Source organism: Pelophylax lessonae (genome assembly GCF_965119305.1).
Source record: "Pelophylax lessonae genome assembly, chromosome: 11".
Lineage (NCBI taxonomy): Eukaryota > Metazoa > Chordata > Amphibia > Anura > Ranidae > Pelophylax > Pelophylax lessonae.
Genome location: NC_138778.1, coordinates 225104790 through 225126375, shown reverse-complemented (window position 1 = coordinate 225126375; position 21586 = coordinate 225104790). Strand labels below are relative to the sequence as shown.

General features: G+C 47.1%; 2 protein-coding genes across 2 annotated transcripts in view; one reads left to right on the top strand and one right to left on the bottom strand.

Moving 5' to 3' along the window:
* BCAS4 (breast carcinoma amplified sequence 4) overlaps positions 1 to 21586 on the top strand; it is a 1047728-nt gene that overhangs the window by 335055 nt on the left and 691087 nt on the right. The gene's annotated exons all lie outside the window — the stretch shown is intronic.
* Positions 1 to 21586, bottom strand: part of RIPOR3 (RIPOR family member 3) — a 265471-nt gene that overhangs the window by 34263 nt on the left and 209622 nt on the right. Inside the window, exons 12-13 of the mRNA XM_082272182.1 lie at positions 17924 to 18053; positions 7345 to 7935 (exon numbers count right to left, since the gene is read on the bottom strand). Coding sequence (XP_082128308.1) covers positions 7345 to 7935; positions 17924 to 18053 — 721 coding nt within the window. The remainder of the gene's footprint in view (positions 1 to 7344; positions 7936 to 17923; positions 18054 to 21586) is intronic.

The window sequence follows — 21586 nt, the reverse complement described above, 5'->3', positions numbered from 1 at the left end:
GCTATAAACAAAAAGACCGATAAGTTTGAAAAAAAAAAAAAAACTATTTTTTTCCTTCTGCTATAAAACATATCCAATAAAAAAAAAAATGTAAAAAAAAAAATCAAATTTCTTCATCATTTTAGGCCAATATGCATTCTGCTACATATTTTTGGTAAAAAAAAATCCCAATAAGCGTATATTGATTGGTTTACGTGAACAGTATAGCATCTACAAAATATGGTATATATTTATTAATCTTTATTTACTTTTTTTTTTTATACTAGTAATGGTGGTATTCAGTGACTTATAGCGGGACTGCGATATTGCGATGGACAATCGGACACCAAACTGACACATTGTTGGAACCATTGACACTAAAACAGTTATCAGTACTAAAAATATGCACTGTCACTGTACTAATGACACTGGCTGGGAAGGGGATTAAACATCTTGGGTGATCAAAGGATTAGCTGTGTGCCTAGCCAGTGTTTTTGTGTGTACTGTGTGAGGTGCTTTTACTAAGGGAAGTGACGGAATGTATTCTCTGCTTTGCAGAGACACAAATTCCATCCTTTCCTCTCTGTCAGAACGGAGATCTGCCTTGTTTACAGATCCCCCGTCTGTGTGGTTCACCAACGATTAGTGGATGCCAGTGGACATCCAGTGGTGGCACCCGCAGATCGACTTCTGCTGTAAATATCCACAACAGGCAGAAGTGCAGAATCACATATACATATTATATATATATATACATACACACAGTATACACAATTCTGCAAAGGAGAGCTGCCCTGTAGAAGTAAAACTGCTATTAAGTGGTCTTTAAGTGGTTAAACCTTGACAATAAATGTTCTTTACAAATTAATAAAAATTGATTGTTAAAAAAAAAAAAAAAAACTTTGACAATATAACCTGGAAGCTGATTGGTTTCTATGCAGAGCTGCACCAGATTTTGTCCTGTCCAGTTTTAGTAAATCCCCTCTCTTTGTGTAATTTTGCCAAAAAACTGCTCTGATGATCCATCACACATTGTTTCAAGTGATCCTTTGCTCAAAGTCAATTGCACAACACACCAAAGAGAAGATCTACTGGGAGAAGGAGAGAAGGAGCACAAGAAGCTAACCAGGTGTGTTGTAATATAAGGAGCATGCTGATAGGAGGAGAGGGCAGAGCGACAGAAAAATGAGCTCATGCGTCTGCTGCTTCTCCTAACATTGCCCACTTACAGGCAGTACGCAGTCATGTTGGAACAGGAAGGGGCCATCCCCAAACTGTTCCCCCCAAAGTTGGGATGAAATTGTCGAAAATGTCTTGGTATGCTGACGCCTTAAGAGTTCCCTTCACTGGAACTAAGGGGTCAAACCTAACCCCTGAAAAACAACCCCACACCCTAATCCCCCCTCCACCAAATGATTTGGACCAGTGCACAAAGCAAGGCCCATAAAGACATGGATGAGCAAGTTTGGGGTGGAGGAACTTGACTGACCCCAACCCGATAAAACACCTTTGGGATGAATTAGAGTGGAGACTGTGAGCCAGGCCTTCTCATCCAACATCAGTGCCTGACCTCACAAATGCGCTTCTGGAAGAAAGGTCAGACATTCCCATAGACACACTCCTAAACCTTGTGGACGGCCTTCCCAGAAGAGTTGAAGCTGTTATAGCTGCAAAGGGTGGGCCAACTCAATATTGAACCCTACGGACTAAGACTGGGATGCCATTAAAATTCATGTGCGTGTAAAGGCAGGCGTCCCAATACTTTTGGTAATATAGTGTATGTACGTCACATATCTCAGGAAGAATAGCCTTTCATTCAAGAACAGGAGAGGGCTAGCCTATCGGCACGTCATCGAGATGCCCGCCCACCCAGAAGAGCCAGCAGGCCCTCCCAATGACGTCGCAGAGAACATGGCGGCATGGGACGGAGCTGTTGCTGGGAATGAGAGGATCTCAGAGGGACCACGCTGGATCCGCTGGATGGGCGAGTATCTAAAATGTGCAGAAACCACCATCAGATAAGTGGGGCCAAAAAAAATGGGGGGGCGGGGGGGAGTTTCGGTCGGCTGGAGTTCCTCTTTAACCATTCAAAAAAATAAGTTCAGAATCCAGTCGTGAGATCCCTCTTGTCATGGTAATGACAGACATGCAGAGGATTTGGACCAGTGCACAAAGCAAGTTCCATAAAAACATGGATGAGCGAGTTTGGGGTGGAGGAACATGACTGGCCGGAACAAAGTCCTGACTCCAACCCGATAGAAGAGCGGAGATTGCGAGCCAGGCCTTCTTTCCAACATCAGTGCCTGACCTCACAAATGCACTTCTGGAAGAATGGTCAAACATTCCCATAGACACACTCCTAAACCTTGTGGACAGCCTTCCCAGAAGAGTTGAAGCTGTTATAGCTGCAAAGGGTGGGCCAACTCAATATTGAACCCTACGGACTAAGACTGGGATGCCATTAAAGTTCATGTGTGTGTAAAGGCCGGCGTCGCAATACTTTTGGTAATATAGTGTATGTACTTCACATATCCCAGGAGGAATAGCCTTGCATTCAAGAACAGGAGGGAGCGGGCCTATAAGCGCATCATCGAGAGTCCCGCCCACCCAGAAGAGCCAGCAGGCCCTCCCAATGACCTCGCAGAGAACATGGCGGCACGGGACGGAGCTGTCGCTGGGAATAAGAGGATCCACTGGATGGGCGAGTATCTAAAATGTGCAGATACCACCATCAGATAAGTGGGGCCAAAAAAAAAAAATGGGGGGGGTTCGGCTGGAGTTCCTCCTTAACCATTCAAAAAAATAAGTTCAGAATCCAGTAGTGAGATCCCTCTTGTCATGGCAATGACAGACATGCAGAGGATTTGGACCAGTGCACAAAGCAAGGTCCATAAAAACATGGATGAGCGAGTTTGGGGTGGAGGAACTTGACTGGCCTTGAGAGTCCTCACCCCAACCCAATAGAACACCTTTGGGATGAATTAGAGCGGAGACTGCGAGCCTGGCCTTCTCTCCGAGAACAGGAGGAGGAAGCGGGCCTATTGGCGCATCATCGAGAGGCCCGCCCCCCCAGAAGAGCCAGCAGACCCTCTCAATGATGTCAGAGAAAGCATGGCAGCATGGGACGGAGCTGTTGCCGGGAATGAGAGGATCTCAGAGGGACCACGCTGGATGGGTGAGTATCAGAAATGTGCCCCCACCCAGAAGAGCCAGCAGGCCCTCTCAATGACGTCAGAGAAAACATGGCGGTACGGGACGGAGCTGATGCCGGGAATGAGAGGATCTCAGAGGGACCACGCTGGATGGGTGAGTATCTGAAATGTGCCCCCACCCAGAAGTGCCAGCAGGCCCTCTCAATGACGTCAGAGAAAACATGGCGGCACGGGACGGAGCTGTTGCCAGGAATGAGAGGATCTCAGGGGGACCACGCTGGATCCACTGGATGGGTGAGTATCTGAAATGTGCCCCCACCCAGAAGTGCCAGCAGGCCCTCTCAATGACGTCAGAGAAAACATGGCGGCACGGGACGGAGCTGTTGCCGGGAATGAGAGGATCTCAGAGGGACCACGCTGGATGGGTGAGTATCTGAAATGTGCCCCTACCCAGAAGTGCCAGCAGGCCCTCTCAATGATGTCAGAGAAAACATGGCGGCACGGGACGGAGCTGTTGCTGGGAATGAGAGGTTCTCAGAGGGACCACGCTGGATGGGTGAGTATCTGAAATGTGCAGATACCACCATCAGGTAAGTGGGGCAAAATAAAAGGGGGAAGTCGGCTGGAGTCCCTTTTTAACCATTCAGTAAAATAAGTTCAGAATCCGGTAGTGAGATCCCTCTTGTCATGGCAATGACAGACATGCAGAGGTCACACAACAGAAGCCAACAGGAGGGATAAGAAATAAAAGGGTTACGCAGCCCACCGATCTCCATCTACAATGTAACCACAAGCTGCATGCTGAGCCTGATGGAATAGGAATGACATTTTAAGGCTTGAGAAGATGACCGGTCCCAGCAGGAAGACCGAGCCATCACGAGGCCTTATCACAGATTCGCCCATCACCCCTCCTCAGATGGCAGCGTGGGCGCTTGTCTTGTTTTTAATTAAATGTAAACATGCGTTCTGCGTGATGGAATGCAACCTCACATAAACAATCCCATTCGATATTGCTTAAACATAAACACTGGTGGAAGTCTCCATCACGCAACGCTGGAATCAGCAGTCACTGGCCCCGATTCTTCAAGCAGCACTTAGGGCACCTTAAAGTGTGAGCTCAAAGCACGCTAAAGTGGCTTCTCGGTCAATATAACTACTTCCAGACTGGGCCTTTTTTTTTGGCACTTTTTGTTTACATGTAACAATCGCTATTTTGTGCTAGAAAATTACTTAGACCCCCCCCCCCCCCCCAAACATTATATATATTTTTCAAGTAGAGGCCCTAAAGTAGGGTTTCTCAACCCTAGGGTTCCTCCTGAGGTTGTTAGGGGTTCCTTGAGCAATCGGCAATTTCTACCTCTCAGATAAGTTCCCAATGACACCATTGTTCCTTTTAGCTATCTGTATGGGGGGTAATTCTTCCCAATAATGAGAAGAGTAAGGAACATTCTTCCCACTGACTGTCACACTAATGTATCAGGAGTTGTAGATTTTTAATTTTTATCAGGGGTTCCCCGAGACCAGAAATTTATTTCAAGAGTTCCTCTGCATTAAAAAGGTTGAGAAAGGCTGCCCTAGAGAATAAATTGGTGGGTGTTGCAATTTTTTATGTCACACGGCATTTGCGCAGTCTTTTTTTTTTTTTTTTTTTGTGGAAAAAATACACTTTTTTGAATTTTAATGCAAAAAAAACACAATACATAAACTCATTTTTTTTGTAAGATATAAAAAGATGTCACGCCGAGTAAATTGATACCATTTTGGGTGGAAAAAATACACTTTTTTGAATTGTAATGCAAAAAAAACACAAAACATAACGTCACGTCGAATAAATAGATACCAAACACATTACGCTTTTAAATTACAATGGCGACAAATAACGTACATTTTACTATCCATAGGTGATGCTTTAGTAGCCTTTACAGGTTACCAATTTGAATTTGCCGAGGAGGTCTAGTGCTAGAATTTACCGCCCATGATTTGACATTCATGGTGATACCTCACGTGTCAGACGATTGCTGTTTGCGTGCACGGGGAGACAGGGCACTTTACTTTTTTTTTTTTATTATACAATTTTTATTTTTTTTTATCACTTTTATTGCGGTCACAAAGTATGTAAAAATCCTTGTGACAGCAGTAGGCATGTGACAGGTATTCTTTATGGGGAGAGATCTGGGGTCTATAAGATCCCAAGTCCCTCCTCTGCCCTTAAAAGCATTAGAAAAACCAAGATTGGTGTTTTCGATTGCTTTTGATTTTTTTTAAACGGAGCTGTTGACACCGGGTAAATTGGACATAATGTCAGGTCATCATTTACGGGTTACCTTAGCCAAGAGATATCAAAGCCGATCCAGTCTTTGTTCGGCTCTCCAACCAGCTGGTGGATGCGCTGGTTGGTCGCTCAGGTGACGGGAGAGCCCGAAAAAGCTGCGGCCCCTCCCACTGCTTGTAAAAGCAATCCAGCTGCTAGTTAGCCGCTTGGATTGCTTTTACAAGAGCCAACCACCGGCTCTAAAAAAACATACTGGGATGATCCCTGGAGCTGAAGGCATCATCCTGTTATAACCACCCGAAGTCCAGTAAGTGGATAGTTTTTGCATGGCTTTCATGTTTAGTGTCATTGCAGCTTGATAAATTAGGGTCCTTATACTTCCTGTCCCCCTAGGCTGATTGTCTTGTGTGCCCCTCTCCACATATAAATATTTGGCTACTTTTGAAATCATACTACCAAAATCAGATGTTCTAGGCACAAACAACCCTTCAAAACTGAGATGAAGAGCCTGAAAGGGACAGATTGTCCACTTAGAACCAACAACTGTAAAGTCGGCAATAGATGGATCGAATCTCGGCAGGTCCCTGCTGAACCTGCCGGGATTCGATCCATCTAGGGGCAGGCTGATTGTACCCAAATCAATGGATGGAAACAACATCATGTCAAATTTTTAGCATGTTATTATTGCCAGTGGCTATAGCCGCTAGCAATAATCATTGCATTCTCCTTGAGCGACACCAAATCTATGTCCTGCCCAGGGCCGGCCTTAGGTGTTCAGGTGCCCTGTGCGAGCTAATCCTGTGGCGCCTGCACCGCGCGCGTGACCCCCCCACCGCACATTTTCTTGCACCTTTTTGCACTTTGACTTTACTTTTTTATGATCACTAATAACTTAGCCCCCCTTACATTAGAGACCCTCACAGAGGCCCCCCTTACATCAGAGACTGTCACAGAGGCCCCCCTTACATCACAGACCCTTACAGAGGCCCCCTTCACATTGGAGACCCTCACAGAGGCCCCCTAACATCAGAGACCCCCCCACACAGAGCCCCCCTTACATTAGAGACCCCCCCACACAGAGCCCCCCTTACACATCAAAGACCCCCCCACACAGAGCCCCCCTAACATCAAACACCCCCCCAAACATTAGAGCCCCCCCACACTTTAGAGACACCCCCCCCACACAGAGCCCCCCACACATCAGAGACCCCCACACACACAGAGCTCCCCTTACATCAGAGACCCCCCCACACAGAGCCCCCCCTTTCATCAGAGACCCTCACAGAGCCCCCCTTACATCAGAGACCAACCCACACAGAGCCCCCCTTACACAAAGACCCTCACACAGAGACCCCCCTTACTTTTGCTGCAGGAGAGAGAGCTTACTTACCTTACCATGGAGGCTCACGCTGTCTGCAGCTTTTCTTTTTTTTCTTTAAACTTCCCACCCACACATCCCCCGAGGAGTGTGGGTGGGGCAGACCCAGGAGGAGAAGGGGCAGGAGGAGGAGGAGAAGGGGCGGGAGGAGGAGGAGCTGACGATCTCTCTCCTCTGGCATCCCTGCAGAGAGGAGGAGGGATCAGTCAGCAGCAGCGGATCAGAGGTTGAGCTGTGTGAGATACACAGCTCAGCCCTGCAGCTAGGAGACCGAGGCACAGCCGGAGGTCGCCCCTTACCTCCCGCTGTGCACAGCTCGCACACCCCAAAGGCTGGCCCTGGTCCTGCCTAAGCAAACAGTCACCCTACTACTGGTAAGTAGCCCAGAGTGGGGGAACTTTAATGGGAGCAATATTTGGGCACTGAATTAGCATATGGTATAATAAGAACCTTGTGATTGACTTCAAATTAAATCCTGAATCGACAACAATATTTTTTATTTCAGAGATAGCCTTAGTCACCCTTCATTTTATGGACTATAGACACCTCTGAGTTTCCCTTACCCCGACTCTCTCGCTGAAGCTCAGAACCGACTGCTCCATGTCCTTCAACTTTTGCCTTGTGACCTCTTCTGATCTGATCAAATCTAGGACTTCCTCCAGCCGACTTGCTAACGAATCCTTTTTATCACTTTCTGCACCCCCCGACGTCTGCTCCTTGTCCTCTGGATTCTCTTCTAGAAGGATTATGTTGGTTAGGCTCTCCCCTATGGACTCCTCTGTGTTGTCTTTGTCAAACTCCAGCCTTGTGGGTTTTATGGTCTGGTGTGTGTAGTGGTTGGGTGTCTCTTTCAGAATGTCCAGAGTCTCGTGGCTCTGTGGTTGGTTGCCTCTGTCGAGGTGTGACTCGTTTCTGAGTTCTGGGGTGGAAGAATAGGGCAGGGTGTCCCCGCAGGAGGACGGTGGACTGGGATGTGTGGTGGCCTCGTCCTCGTTCTCCTCCAGGTTCCGTAGGCTCTCCACGCTGTTCAGTTCTGTGGTGGTCTCCACACTTCTTCGGCTCCTGAGAAGGCCACTGCTGGCCAAGTAGCTCAGTATGTATGGGGTCTGGATATCCTTATCCAGGGACGGGTATGTGCTGTCCAGGTCACTTTGCTGAAGGAAAGACAAAAACCCAATGAGCATGACATCTAATAAACATGTAAAACTAATATTTACTTTACCTTGTCTTCCCGTTTAACATGGACCAATTTTTAGAAATCTATTAATGAAAAATCAATATTATATTTCCCTTTTGATAAAGAATATTTATTCTGAACCCCAGCCAGCACTTTTTGAAGAGGAGGAGTTACTGTTTCTGTACCCATTCGGTAGATTTTCCCTCGCTTTTTGTGTGGTCACAGAGCCAGATAGTAGGCTTATTCTCTCAAAACCTTGGCACTAGTGATAATAAAACATTTTTCAAAGCGGAGGAAGGCAGGGGGAGCTCTGTTGAGGAATAGTGCCCCATCGTTGGTGTCAGTGGGAGAATAGTGTATCATCATTGGTGTCAGTGGGAGGAATAGTGTCCCATCATTGGTGTCAGTGGGGGGAATAGTACCCCATCAGTGGTGTCAGTGGAAGGAATAGTACCTTGTATCAGTGGGCAAATAGTGCCTCATAGTTGGTATCAGTAGGAGGAATATTGCCCCATCATTGGTGTCAGTGGGAGGAATAGTGCCCCATCATTGGTGTCAGGGGTCTGAATGGTGCCCCATCATTGGTATCAGTAGGAGGAATAGTGCCCCATCATTGTTGTCAGTGGGAGGAATAGCGCCCCATCATTGGTGTCAGTGGTAGGATTGGTGCCTCATCATTGGTATCAGTAGGAGGAATATTGCCCCATCATTGGTGTCAGTGGAAGGAATAGTGTCCCATCATTGGTGTCAGTGGGAGGAATAGTGTCCCATCATTGGTGTCAGTGGGAGGAATAGTGTCCCATCATTGGTGTCAGTGGGGGGAATAATACCTTGTATCAGTGGGGGAAATAGTGCCTCATTGTTGGTATCAGTAGGAGGAATATTGCCCCATCATTGGTGTCAGTGGAAGGAATAGTGTCCCATCATTGGTGTCAGTGGGAGGAATAGTGCCCCATCATTGGTGTCAGTGGGAGGAATAGTGCCCCATCATTGGTGTCAGTGGTAGGGAACAGTGCCCCATCATTGGTTTCAGTGGGAGAAATAGTGCCCCATCTTTGGTTTCAGTGGGGGGGAATAGTGCCCCATCATTGGTGTCAGCGACAGGAATAGTGCCCCATCATTGGTGTCAGTGGGAGGAATAGTGCCCCATCATTGGTGTCAGTGGGAGGAATAGTGCCCCATCATTGGTATCAGTGGGAGGAATAGTGCCCCATCATTGGTGTCAGTGGGAGGAATAGTGCCCCATCATTGGTGTCAGTGGGAGGAATAGTGCCCCATCGTTGGTGTCAGTGGGAGGAATAGTGTCCCATCATTGGGGTCAGTGGAAAAAATAGTGCCCCATCGTTGGTGTCAGTGGGAGGAATAGTGTCCCATCATTGGTGTCAGTGGGGGGAATAATACCTTGTATCAGTGGGGGAAATAGTGCATCATTGTTGGTATCAGTAGGAGTAATATTGTCCCATCATGGTGTCAGTGGGAGGAATAGTGCCCCATCATTGGTGTCAGTGGTAAGAATATTGCCCCATCATTGGTGTCAGTGGTAGGGAATAGTGCCCCATCATTGCTGTCAGTGGGAGAAATAGTGCCCCATCTTTGGTGTCAGTGGGAGGAATAGTGCCCCATCATTGGTATCAGTGGGAGGAATGGTGCCCCATCATTGGTGTCAATGGGAGGAATAGTGTCCCATCATTGGTGTCAGTGGGAGGAATAGTGTCCCTATATTGGTGTCAGTGGGAGGAATAGTGTCCCATCATTGGTGTCAGTGGGAGGAATAGCGCCCCATCATTGGTGTCAGTGGGAGGAATAGTGCCCCATCATTGGTGTCAGTGGGAGGAATAGTGTCCAGTCATTGGTGTCAGTGGGAGGAATAGTGCCCCATCATTGGTGTCAGTGGGAGGAATAGTGTCCAGTCATTGGTGTCAGTGGGAGGAATAGTGTCTAGTCATTGGTGTCAGTGGGAGGAATAGTGCCCCAATCATTGGTGTCAGTGGGAGGAATAGTGCCCCATCATTCAGCTTTGGGTGTGGCTGCTGGAAGGTTCTCTGGCTGTGTGTCTGTTGCTGCTGCAGGTGATCTGTGTAAGAGGGGAGTGAGGTGAAATCCCTCCCAGCTCTCCTGGCCCCCTTCTGGGGAAGCCATGGAGGCCAGCAGGGCCTCTCCTGCTGGAGGCTCTCAGACATCCCCTGGGCGGATGGATGGCACCCCTGCTCCTGTGCAGCCCGTGGTTGGTGATCTCTCTGCACCTGGTGAGGATGAAGATGCTGGATCCATTCGGGAGCGAGTGGTGGCCGGGATCAAAGTCCTCAATAAGGAGAGAGACAAGCTCTACAAGCTTAGAGCGGATTTAAAGCGCCTGAGAAAGCAGCGTGAAGGCTTGTTCAGCAAGAACCGTGGATCCATGGATTCAGAGGTCCAATTAGCGAAAGTCCGTGTGGATCATCAAGAAACTATCGTGGCCATGATGGAAGGCAGGGATGGTCCCTTCAGGGAGAAGTTTTGCAATGAACGGAGGTTTGCAAAGATGGAGGTGGAGGAGGAGACCCCCGGTTCTGACCCCCTTCCCCCTCAAGGTGAGGTTAGCAGCCCATTGCCATCTCAGGGCTCAGGAGGCATGTTGAAAGTTATACAGGTAATGGAGTCTCCAATGCAGGAAGATCAGCTGGTGTTTGGTGATGTGGAGGACTTACCTGAGAGTGTGCCTGATAAAGTAAAGTATATAAAGCCCCAGCTTACAGATAAAACAGTTTTTGTGCCTTTTAGCACCTTGCCTAATGATGGGTTTCCTAATGACACTCCGGGTGATTCCCCTATGCTCAGCAATGTTGTGCCTGCTGCTGATGTCTCTAAACAGGAAAAGTTGTGTTTAAAAAATGACATTTCTGCTGAAGAACCACAAAACCCAGAAGAGCCGATTAACCCCCCTTCTGCTGAGCTTAAAACTATTTCAGTCACTGTTGAACAGGACTCTACAGCGCAGCAGCAGGAAACATCTGTTACTGCATCAGAAACAGTTATCCCTAATAACATTGCAGGCATGGTGGATCCCACCATTATATGTGGAACTGATAATGCTGCTTGTTTAGGCCAAGCTGGTAAAAATAATAATAGTAGTGTACCTGATAATGTGAAATCAGTGTGGGGTCTTGGCCCTAAAAAACCTACATTTGCACAGGTGGTAAGCTGTGCTCCTGGCAATATCACCAAGCCAGGGTTACAATCAAGGAGGAGCTCTGCTTCTAATCAGGGTTTTCCCTCGCGGGCTGCCACTATGAGCACCATTGGATCTGGTATTGGATCTATGGCTTCTGCTGGGGGTCCAAGGCGGAACGTAGTCCTCCTTAAATGGGAAGGTGGTGCAGTCCCTCTAGCAAGGCGTATGGTGGTGGACCTGATCTTAGATATGGGTTTTGGGGCTAATGACCTATATGCCCTGATACATGTGGCTGGAAGCCGGGAATACACAGTTAGTTTCACCAGACCAGAGGGTCTTGACTTGTTCTGGGAACGATATATGGCTCGGTGCAGGTCAAGACCCGAATGGGAAGGTCTGGTGCCAGTGGCAGTTTCCCAAAGGTCAACGGTAAAGAAAATTACTATTGTCCTTACAAATGAGAGTGTTCCTGCTCGGGACTTAGAGGTCTGGTTGAGAAATTATGGGGATGTTTTGACCAGGCCGGATAAAATTCATGATGAGCGTGGCATCTGGACCGGGGGTTGGTCGGTAACGGTCAGGTTGGCTAGGGATGGGAATGTTGTCCGTCACCTGCCCTCCTCTGCTTTTATAGGGAGGGATAGGATGACTATTTTTTATCCCGGTCAGCCAAAACTGTGTCACCGCTGTGGAGAAAAGGGGCATTTTAGCTCCTCTTGTTCAGCACTGATCTGTTCAGTGTGTCGGGACAGGGTCATGTGGCCAGGGACTGCACCCAGGCGATAAGGTGCAACCTGTGCCTGCGCCTTGGCCACCCCTACAGCCGATGTCCTGAAGCCTGGCATAATATGGATAGAGAGGTGATAGATGATCTGTTAAGGCTGGACAGGATGGAGGATGAGGCCCCTGTTGTACCACCCTCCTCTGCGGTGACTGACCCCCCTGGTCTTGTGCAGGATCCCTCCCTAGTCCCTGTGCCCACCCCTCCTGTATCTGTAAGTTTTCCTTCTGTGTCTGTCCCTGTGTCCCCCCAGCCTACTGTACCGGCTCCTCTTGTGTCAGAATCTGCCAAGTCTGTGCCCCCTGAGTCAGTTATTCCCGATCAGTCTTCCCTTCCTAAGTGTGACCTTAAAGAAGCCCCCCACCCACCAGGAGTGGTAGAGGGTATCAAAAAGGGTGCTGCTGCGGCTTCCTCTGTAAAGAAGTCTTCTGTGAAGACTTCAAAGAAGAAGAAGAAAACAAGAGATGAAAGCATCTCTGAATCTGACCTGCAGTACCTGGAGGAGAGAAGGAAGGTTGTGAGGCGGAAGAGACAGACGGTGAGGACGGAACAGGGACAGGATGCCTCAGTGACTGTCTCCAACCGTTCTAGGGCTTCTGCTTGGGATATCTCCTCATCTGGGGATTCTTCTGAGCAGAATTCAGAAATTGAAATGGAGTTGGAGGAGGCTTCAAGAAAGAGAGAGGCTTCTGGTGATGAGCAGCAGAGGGGAGCTAAGAAGCAATCCACCCAATAACCCAAATGGCGGTTCCCCCTCCGTTAAAAGTGGTGACAATAAATGTCGCCAGCATTAAGTCGGTAAGAGCTCGTTCTATGGCCTTATTTTTGTTCAGCCAATTAGATGCTGAAATTTTATTTTTGCAGGAGACTAGGCTCACCTCCTTGGCAGATATTCATATGGCCAAGAGACAGTGGAGGTATGGTCCATCTTACTGGTCTCTTGCGGCCGAGCCTTACGGCGGGCTGGCGGTGTTGTTTAAAACCGGCATGGTAACTGTCCGGCGGGTTATTGAGGTGGAGATTGGGAGATGTATGGTCTTAGACGTTCTTGTGGGAGGGCAGGACCTGCGCCTAATTAATATTTATGGGCCGCACACAAAGTGGGACAGGAAATGCCTTTTTACAAGGATCAAGCCATTTCTTTTTACATCCCGGCAAGTGGTTTTTGGAGGTGACTTTAATACTGTGACTAGGCCCAAGGACAGGAAGGACTTCAATGACCGGCTGGGATATGATAGCGTTTTTTTAAATAGTATGGTTAGGGATGCTGGTCTTGTGGATGTGCACATTAAGCACCTCCCGGATGACACAGGGTTCACCTTTCATCGAGGTAATAGTCAGAGTAGGATAGATAGGTTTTTTTTGAAGGAGGCCTCTGCTTTCTCACCCCCAGTGGTGCAGGCGGTGGAGTTCTCTGATCACTGTATGCTATCTGTGGTCTTGAATGCTTCAGATTTCCCTCAGAGGGGCAAAGGCATCTGGAGATTAAATTCGACTCTCCTTGAGGAAGAACATGTTAGACAATCCTTTGAGGAATTCTTTCAGGCACAGGTGACCATCCTGGACTTTTGTAGCAGCAAGGCTGAGTGGTGGGACCTGACCAAAAAGAGGATTGCTGGATTCTTCAGGGGCCTAGCCAATAAAAAACAGTTTAATAGATACATGACCTACCAACGTTTGCGGAGGAAGCTAGATATTCTTGTCTCGAGAGGAGGAGATCCTGGGGCAATCTCTGAAGTGAAAATCCTCCTCAGGAAGTGTCAATATGACCGGCATACCTCTTTGGTTCTGGAGCGGGACTATGGGAAATACCACTCGCCTGACCCTTACCAGAACTGCAAACAGGGTGTAGCTGTTAAGATGGTCGTTGGCCTTAAGGATAGTACAGGTTCCTTGACAAAGTCCAGGTCAGGGATCCTGGAGGTCGTGAGGTCTTTTTATGCTGAACTTCTTGGGAGGAAGGAGCTTGACCGAGACAAGATGGAAAGCTTTTTGGACTCTATTCCAGGTCTAAATGGTGGAGATGTCCCTTTGATGAATTTGACAGAAGAGATCACAGTTGAAGAGGTGACGAGGGCAATTGAACAGCTTGCCATCAAGAAGTCACCTGGACCGGATGGTCTGACGGCTGAGTTTTACAAAGCCTTTAAGTCTATTCTGGCCCCACATTTGGTAGAGATTTTTAACAGTTGTCTTGCTGAGGGGGTGCTTCCCCCTTCCATGAGACACTCAGCTGTGATTCTTCTTTCAAAAGGTAAAGATCCTTCGATGATTGAGAATTGGCGCCCCATCAGCCTTCTCAATGTCGATAGAAAGGTGCTGGCGAAGATACTTTTCTGGCGCCTATCGGCAGTAGCAGAGTCTTTGCTTTCTCGCCATCAGCACTGTTCGATCCAGGGTAGGAGCACCTTCACAGCGGTTTTAGCTGTCCGGGAGGCCTTGGAGCAGTGCAGGGCTGCAGGCTGGGGAAAGTATCTACTGGCATTGGATCAGGCAAAGGCTTTCGATCGTGTCAACCATGAGTACCTGTGGTTGCTCTTTAGTAAGTACGGTCTGCCGGGTGGTTTTGTCGATTGGTTAAAAGTTTTGTATAAGGGGGCAGAAAGCTTCCCTCTTGTTAATGGTTGGGTTGGACAGTCCTTTGAGGTTGGTTCTGGGGTGCGCCAGGGTTGTCCGCTGAGTCCCCTGCTCTATGTGTTTGCAATCGACCCCTTCATCAGGAGGCTAGAGAGCAGCATGTTGTGTGGGGTACCAGTGGGAATCCTGGGTGAGCCGCCTTTGAGGGTTGTTGCCTATGCGGATGATGTGTCAGTGATTGTCACTGGGACAGATGAAGCGGAGGAGGTGGTCTCTCTGACATCACGGTACTCTGAAGCATCAGGCTCCAAGATCAATCAGGAAAAGAGTGAAGTTTTTTGGATGGGAAAGGAAGGTGAGGGGTTTGATCTCCCGGACACTTTTCCAGTGCCCCAGGAAAAAATTAAAGAGGTTGTAAACCCTCTTGTATAACTTTTACCTATAGGTAAGCCTATATTAAGGCTTACCTATAGGTGCTATAAATATCTCCCAAACTTGCACCGTTTAGGAGATATTTACAGCGCAAACTGCCGATGACGTCATCGGCGCAGGCGCTCTGAGGGAACGGCCACCCGTGCCGTTCCTTCAGAGCTCAGTGCCGTGAACGGCGGCTCCCGCGCGCATGCGCGGGAGTGATGTAATCGCGCCTCCGGCCAATCAGATGGCCGGAGGACGCGAACCCGGAAGCGGGACGGCAGGACATGTCGCCGTCCTGTCGCTGAGGTGGCGGCACGGCGGGGGCTTCGTTTTAAGGTAAGTACTACATAATGAGCTAGTATGCGATGCATACTAGCTCATTATGCCTTTCTCTTTACAGGGCTTTTTTTTTCTCTGATTTTTTTTTTTGGACTTTACTTCCTCTTTAAGATACAGTAAAACCTTGGATTGCGAGCATAATTCGTTCCGGAAACATGCTTGTAATCCAAAGCACTCTTATATCAAAGCAAATTTTCCCATAAGAAATAATGGAAACTCAGATGATTCGTTCCACAACCATTTATTCATAAATCCTTCAGTTTATAGTCCATATAAAAAGATTATAGCATTGCGATAGGTTGTGTAACCATAAAATGTCCATCCACAAATAGCCGCTTCCACAAGGGGATTAGAAGCAAAATCCAGCAGGAGCTACAGAGTATCAAAGAGGAAGAGAGGCGCCTCTAAGTGTAGCAATATGGTTCCATTTAATGGAACAACATTTAGCAACTCACATGGTTGATGAATAAAACAGGCACATCTAAGTATGCAGGCATCCGGGGTAAAGCTGTCCACATAGACTATCTTCTGCACCGCCGGCTGCCAGTCTGTAATCCTGACCGGGAAGAACACCCTGCAGTAAAGCGATCTGAAAGCGAGGAAGGGATGACGTAGATGGCGGTGTGGAGGACGGTCTATGTGGACAGCTTTAGCCTGGATGGCTGCATCCTTAGATGTGCCTGTTCCAATCATCAACCATGTGAGTTGCTAAATGTTGTACCTTCATTAAATTTAACCATATTGCTACACTTAGAGGGACCTCTCTTGTCTCTTCTCTTTTATACTCAGCTGTGACTTGAGGCTACTTGTATATCAAGACATCGCTTGTATATCAAGTCAAAATTTATTTGAAAAATTTGCTTGTCTTGCAAAGCGCTCTTAAACCAAGTTACTCTTAAACCAAGGTTTTACTGTATTAGGCATTGAATTTGGACCTGGCGATTATGGCCTCAAAAACTGGGAAGGCAGGCTGGAAGTTGCCAATACTAAGGTGGTCAGCTGGAAGAGATGGAAGTTATCTCTGAGGGAAAGGGTTGATCTGATTAAGACTTACCTGATACCGATCTTCTTGTATGTCAGTCCTGTCTGCATCTTGCCAGTGTCTCTCTATGCTAGGATCTATAGTGTGTTCTTCCAGATGCTGTGGGGGAACAGACTGAACCCCATCAAGAGGAATGTCACCTATCTATCCAGGAGGGAGGGTGGCTTAGGTATGGTCAACCCCGTTCTTTTCTTTTCACTGCTATTTCTCAAGTTTAACATTGGTAGTATGCTTGCAGTGGAACCTCCTGGATGGGCAGGCATGTTTAGATCTTGGTTTAGGCCTTTTCTGCGACTTTGGGAAGAAGGTGGCCAAGTGAAGAATCTCAGGGGTCATCGTGGTCAGCTCCCAGCCTATGTCGCTCCGTGTCTGAAGTTGCTGCGGCAGTGGCGACTGTCGGCTGAAGATCTCAGATCCGCTCCGAGGAAAGTCCTTATGAGCCGAGTCTTGAGCGAAGTCTTTCATGACCCACTGGCCTTAAGGGATTGCCCAGGCCCAATTTTGAGGGAAGGGTTAAGATTGATTAATTTGGCTAGAGTCCCCCTTAAATTCAGGGATCTGGCCTGGTTGTGCTTCCACGGGAGGCTCTATGTTCGGGGCAATTTGAAATTCCGCAGTGGGATGGATCGTGGTTGTCCTCGGGAGGAATGTGCAGGTGAGGAGGAGACTATGGACCATTTTCTGCTTCGTTGCCCTTTTAACATAGAGGTATACAAACAGGTTGGGCGGGCCCTCGGTGTTCCTTTCCTCTCCAGGCTGGGTTATGTGTTTGGATACACTTTTTTTAGTTAGTTTAGTAGTCCGTTATTACACATGGAACGCACGGTGTCAGGTCACCCTTCGGCGTAAAATCCTTCCTGTTCAGGTGGTGGTGTGTGACATTCTGCATGAGGTGGGGAAGATTCGGGCGCTTGAGAGAGACAAGTGGGGTCAGAGGGCTTGGCTGAAGGTGTGGAGGGGTTTCAAGCCTCCCTGACTGCCAGGAGTCTCTTTCCCGGGTGTGGCTTTCTGTCTCTTATCACCCTAGATTTTTTCTTAATGCTCAGTTTTTGATAAATGGCTGCATACATAGGTGATGGGTTGTGCCTCTTAGGCCCTCTCTGCTGCTTTATGTAAATAGTTTTCTAAGAATGTTGGAAGTGGATTATGTATATATTGTATATATTCTGCACATGGATGTGAATTCCTTTGTTTTTTTTTGTTGGAATATTGTACTATAGTTCTGTTTTTTACTTTTGTATAAAATATGTTGCTTGATTCTTTTCAATAAAAGATCAATAGTGTCCCATCATTGGTGTCAGTGGGAGGAATAGTGCCCCATCATTGGTGTCAGTGGGAGGAATATTGCCCCATCATTGGTGTCAGTGGGGGGAATATTGCCCCATCGTTGGTATCAGTGGGAGGAATAGTGCCCCATCGTTACATTGGTTGTGCTCTCAACCAAACTGCCAAACCATCCAATGGCTGGTGTCATAACTGATCACATGTGTAGCATCATGGCAGTTGAAGATCAAACGGAGGCCAAGATGGCCGCTTCCTTGGCTGAAAACAATAGGCTGTTTAGCTCCATTTTAATGAACAGTGTTCAAAAAACGACAGAGCTCAACAGTCATTGGTTCATTTCGGGACACAAATGTAGAACCACTGATAATACTCACAAGGTAGAACTTGTCGCGAAAGCTTGGCGTGTTGGGCGGAGTCCAGTGGTAGACAGACACTCTCCGGGCGCTGGATGATAATTTGTTGCTCAGTCCGGGGGTGGATAGGACCTTGCTGCTGTCAAATGGGCTGAGGATAAACCAAAATATGAATGAAGGAAGCGCAATGGTAAACAATTTTTCCATAAAAGTTATACAAGTCTTATTTCATGTGCGTTAGATTGTAAGCTCTTGTAGTCAGGCTTCTTTCACAGTTTAGGTTATGTTAACCCTTGAATGTTCCTTGGGTCCTCCCCAGATTGTACAACACTGCAGAATACGATGGTGCTATATATAGTTATAGGAGCATAATTATACATCTGCGCTACTGGGAAAGTAATGGTAGGTGACACACAATGACCTATAACCTCTAAAGGACAATGCCACCTAAAGCTGGTACTTCAGTTTTGGCTTTGCATCTGAAATATGAATTACTTCATGATTTCCTAGACATTTTGAAGATGCCAGTACTGAGATTCTCCCTGCAGGGCTTTGCGTCCAAAAGAAAATAAAAAATAAAAAAACATAAAATGGCAAGGACTACTGTAGGTCAAACACTATGGACCAGTGGCCATGGCTGCGCCCTAGTTGGCCAGCCGGAAGCACCAGACCTGGGTGTGACCCCACCATTAGGTCTTGTAATAGCTGTGGCAGTTGGGGCAAGTTATCTCTGCAGTTCTGAATACAAAGCTGGCATGTGATTGAACCCCAACACTAACCAAGTGTCTGGTGTTGTAAACACAGCCGACCGTTCTTCTCTCTGGAATGATCACAGAGCGCCTGTGATCCTTCTATATGAGATCACAGGTCTCTATGGTCATTTCACAAGTCCCTCCCCCATACAGTTAGAAAGCACCCCCAAGCTCACACTCAGGGCCGCTGATAGGGGGGGGGGACCACCAGCCCTCTTGTAGGGGGCCGAGCACACAGGGGAGGCCCACACAGAGAGGGGGATTAGTGATGGACAACAAATACAGAAATCTTCCTCCAGCACCTGAATCTGATCTGTCTGATCTGAGTGTGATCACTGGGTGCAGCGGAGTCCATTCAGATCAGACATTTTGGAGTAAACAGGAACTGGCTTCTTTATTGGAACATAACACAGAAAGCAAAGATGTCACCTCATTGTAATAAAAACAACAAAACAGGAAGAGATAACCAACAAGTTCAGTACAGTGTACAGGATATTACAACACATCATAGAAATGCATAGCATATCACTGAGCATTAGCGACACCTAGTGTCCTATTTATGAACTGCGGTTAATCTGCTAAACTGAAAGCTGTTGTATCTCCAACACTTTTATCTGTTGAGAAAGAGACAGTTGTCCCTCACTAATCCCCCTCCCTTGTGTGGGCCTTATCTCTGCTCAGGAGTTTATTTGTAACTTTGTTTCTCTCTCTCTGTCTTCATTTTTATTTAACATAGTTTTTTTTAGATTTAGCAGGAATTATGTGAGTTATGTTATATTTGTGTCTGCTAATAGTGATTTTGTTGTAATTTTAGCTAAATATATCTTTAATATTTTCTTAGGGGGGCCCTGCCAGGAAGTCTGTACGGGGCCCCGTAATTTCTAACAGCAGCCCTGCTCACACTTAACCCCTTGATCGCCCCTGGTGTTAACCCCTTCCCTGCCAGTGTCATTATTACAGTAACAGTGCATATTTTTAGCACTGATTACTGTAGTAATGTCACTGGTCCCCCCCAAAAGTGTCCAAAATGTCAGGGGTTACATCTGTCCGCCGCAATGTAGATGTCCCGCTAAAAATCGCAGATCGCCGCCATTACTAGTAAAAATAAATAAATAAAAACGACGTAAATCTTTCCCCTAGTTTGTAGACGCGATAAATTTTGCGCAAAAATACCAAAATACGCTTATTGGGATTTTTTTTACCATAATTATGTAGCAGAAAACAAATTGGCCTAAAAGGATGAAAAAATTTAATTTTTACAATTTCTTTTTCAGGATGTTTTACAGCAGAAAGTGAAAAATATTGTTTTTTTTTTTTTTTATCAGAATTGTCCTTTTTTTGTTTATAGCGCAGTAAATAAAAATCGCACAGGTGATCAAATACCACCAAAAGAAAGCTCTGTTTGTGGGAAAAAAAGGACGTCAATTTTATTTGGGTACAGCGTCGCACGACCGCGCAATTGTCAGTTAAAGTAACGCAGTGCTGAATCGCAAATAATGGCCTGGTCATTAGGGGGCAAATCCTTCAGGTCCAGAAGTGGTTAATAATAATAACTACTAACACCAATCTCTGCTCTGCTGGTATACACGCGTGTGCGTGTGCTCTGGGGTGACCACCCGGATGCAATAGGCTGTGCACACCAATGTTGACACCACTGATCTTTTTAGCTATCTGTAAGGAGGTCCACTGACCTTGAGTGTAGGGAGCATTCTTCCCACTGACCTCAAGTGTAGGGATCATTCTTCTCAATGACCTCAAGTGTAGGGATCATTCTTCTCACTGACCTCAAGTGTAGGGATTATTCTTCCCACTGACCTCAAGTGTAGGGATCATTCTTCTCACTGACCTCAAGTGTAGGGATCATTCTTCTCACTGACCTCAAGTGTAGGTATCATTCTTCTCACTGAGCTCAAGTGTAGGGATTATTCTTCTCACTGACCTCAAGTGTAGGGATCATTCTTCCCACTGACCTCAAGTGTAGGAATCATTCTTCCCACTGACCTCAAGTGTAGGGATCATTCTTCTCACTGACCTCAAGTGTAGGGATTATTCTTCCCACTGACCTCAAGTGTAGGGATCATTCTTCTCACTGACCTCAAGTGTAGGGATTATTCTTCCCACTGACCTCAAGTGTAGGGATCATTCTTCCCACTGACCTCAAGTGTAGGGATTATTCTTCTCACTGACCTCAAGTGTAGGGATCATTCTTCCCACTGACCTCAAGTGTAGGGATCATTCTTCTCACTGACCTCAAGTGTAGGGATTATTCTTCCCACTGACCTCAAGTGTAGGGGTCATTCTTCTCACTGACCATCACGGGTTGTAGAGTTGGTAATTTTTAGCAGAAGGTTCCAGAAAGTTATTTCAAGGGTTCATGTATGTGTGGAAAAGGTTGAGAAAAGCTGCTCTATACTGAGCTGAATAGAAAAGAAGTAATATTTGCTAAGGCTGCAGAGCAGGCCACAGCCACGGAGGACGATCGATCATGAAGAGCAGCAGCTGGGAGTTCTCACTGGTAAATGCGCTCAGAAGATGCCAGGAACACAAGCTGCCTTTTCTCACTGCAAATTGGAAGCCATAAGCCGACTTTCATGTAATCCGCTAAACACCACGAATGAGAACAGCCGTCAGGAGACACGGCTCCCTTCCTGCTCCGCTTCGAATCACGCTTCAACCCAAACACGTCAGGCGGAGCGCCATGCCGGTGAATCGGGAGAGCGGGATGTGCAAAGTACAAATATTTGTATGCAATGCAGATCAAAGTCAAGCACCACACTGTCCACTGACTGATATATAAACCATAAAGACGGCGGTCACTCCTTCCTCTATTCAGGCTGAAACGTGTCGGGGACATCAGGCAGGTGGCTGGATATAAAGATAGCAAATGGATTGACACTGACAGACAGAGAAAGACAGGCTCTACGGGCCTGGA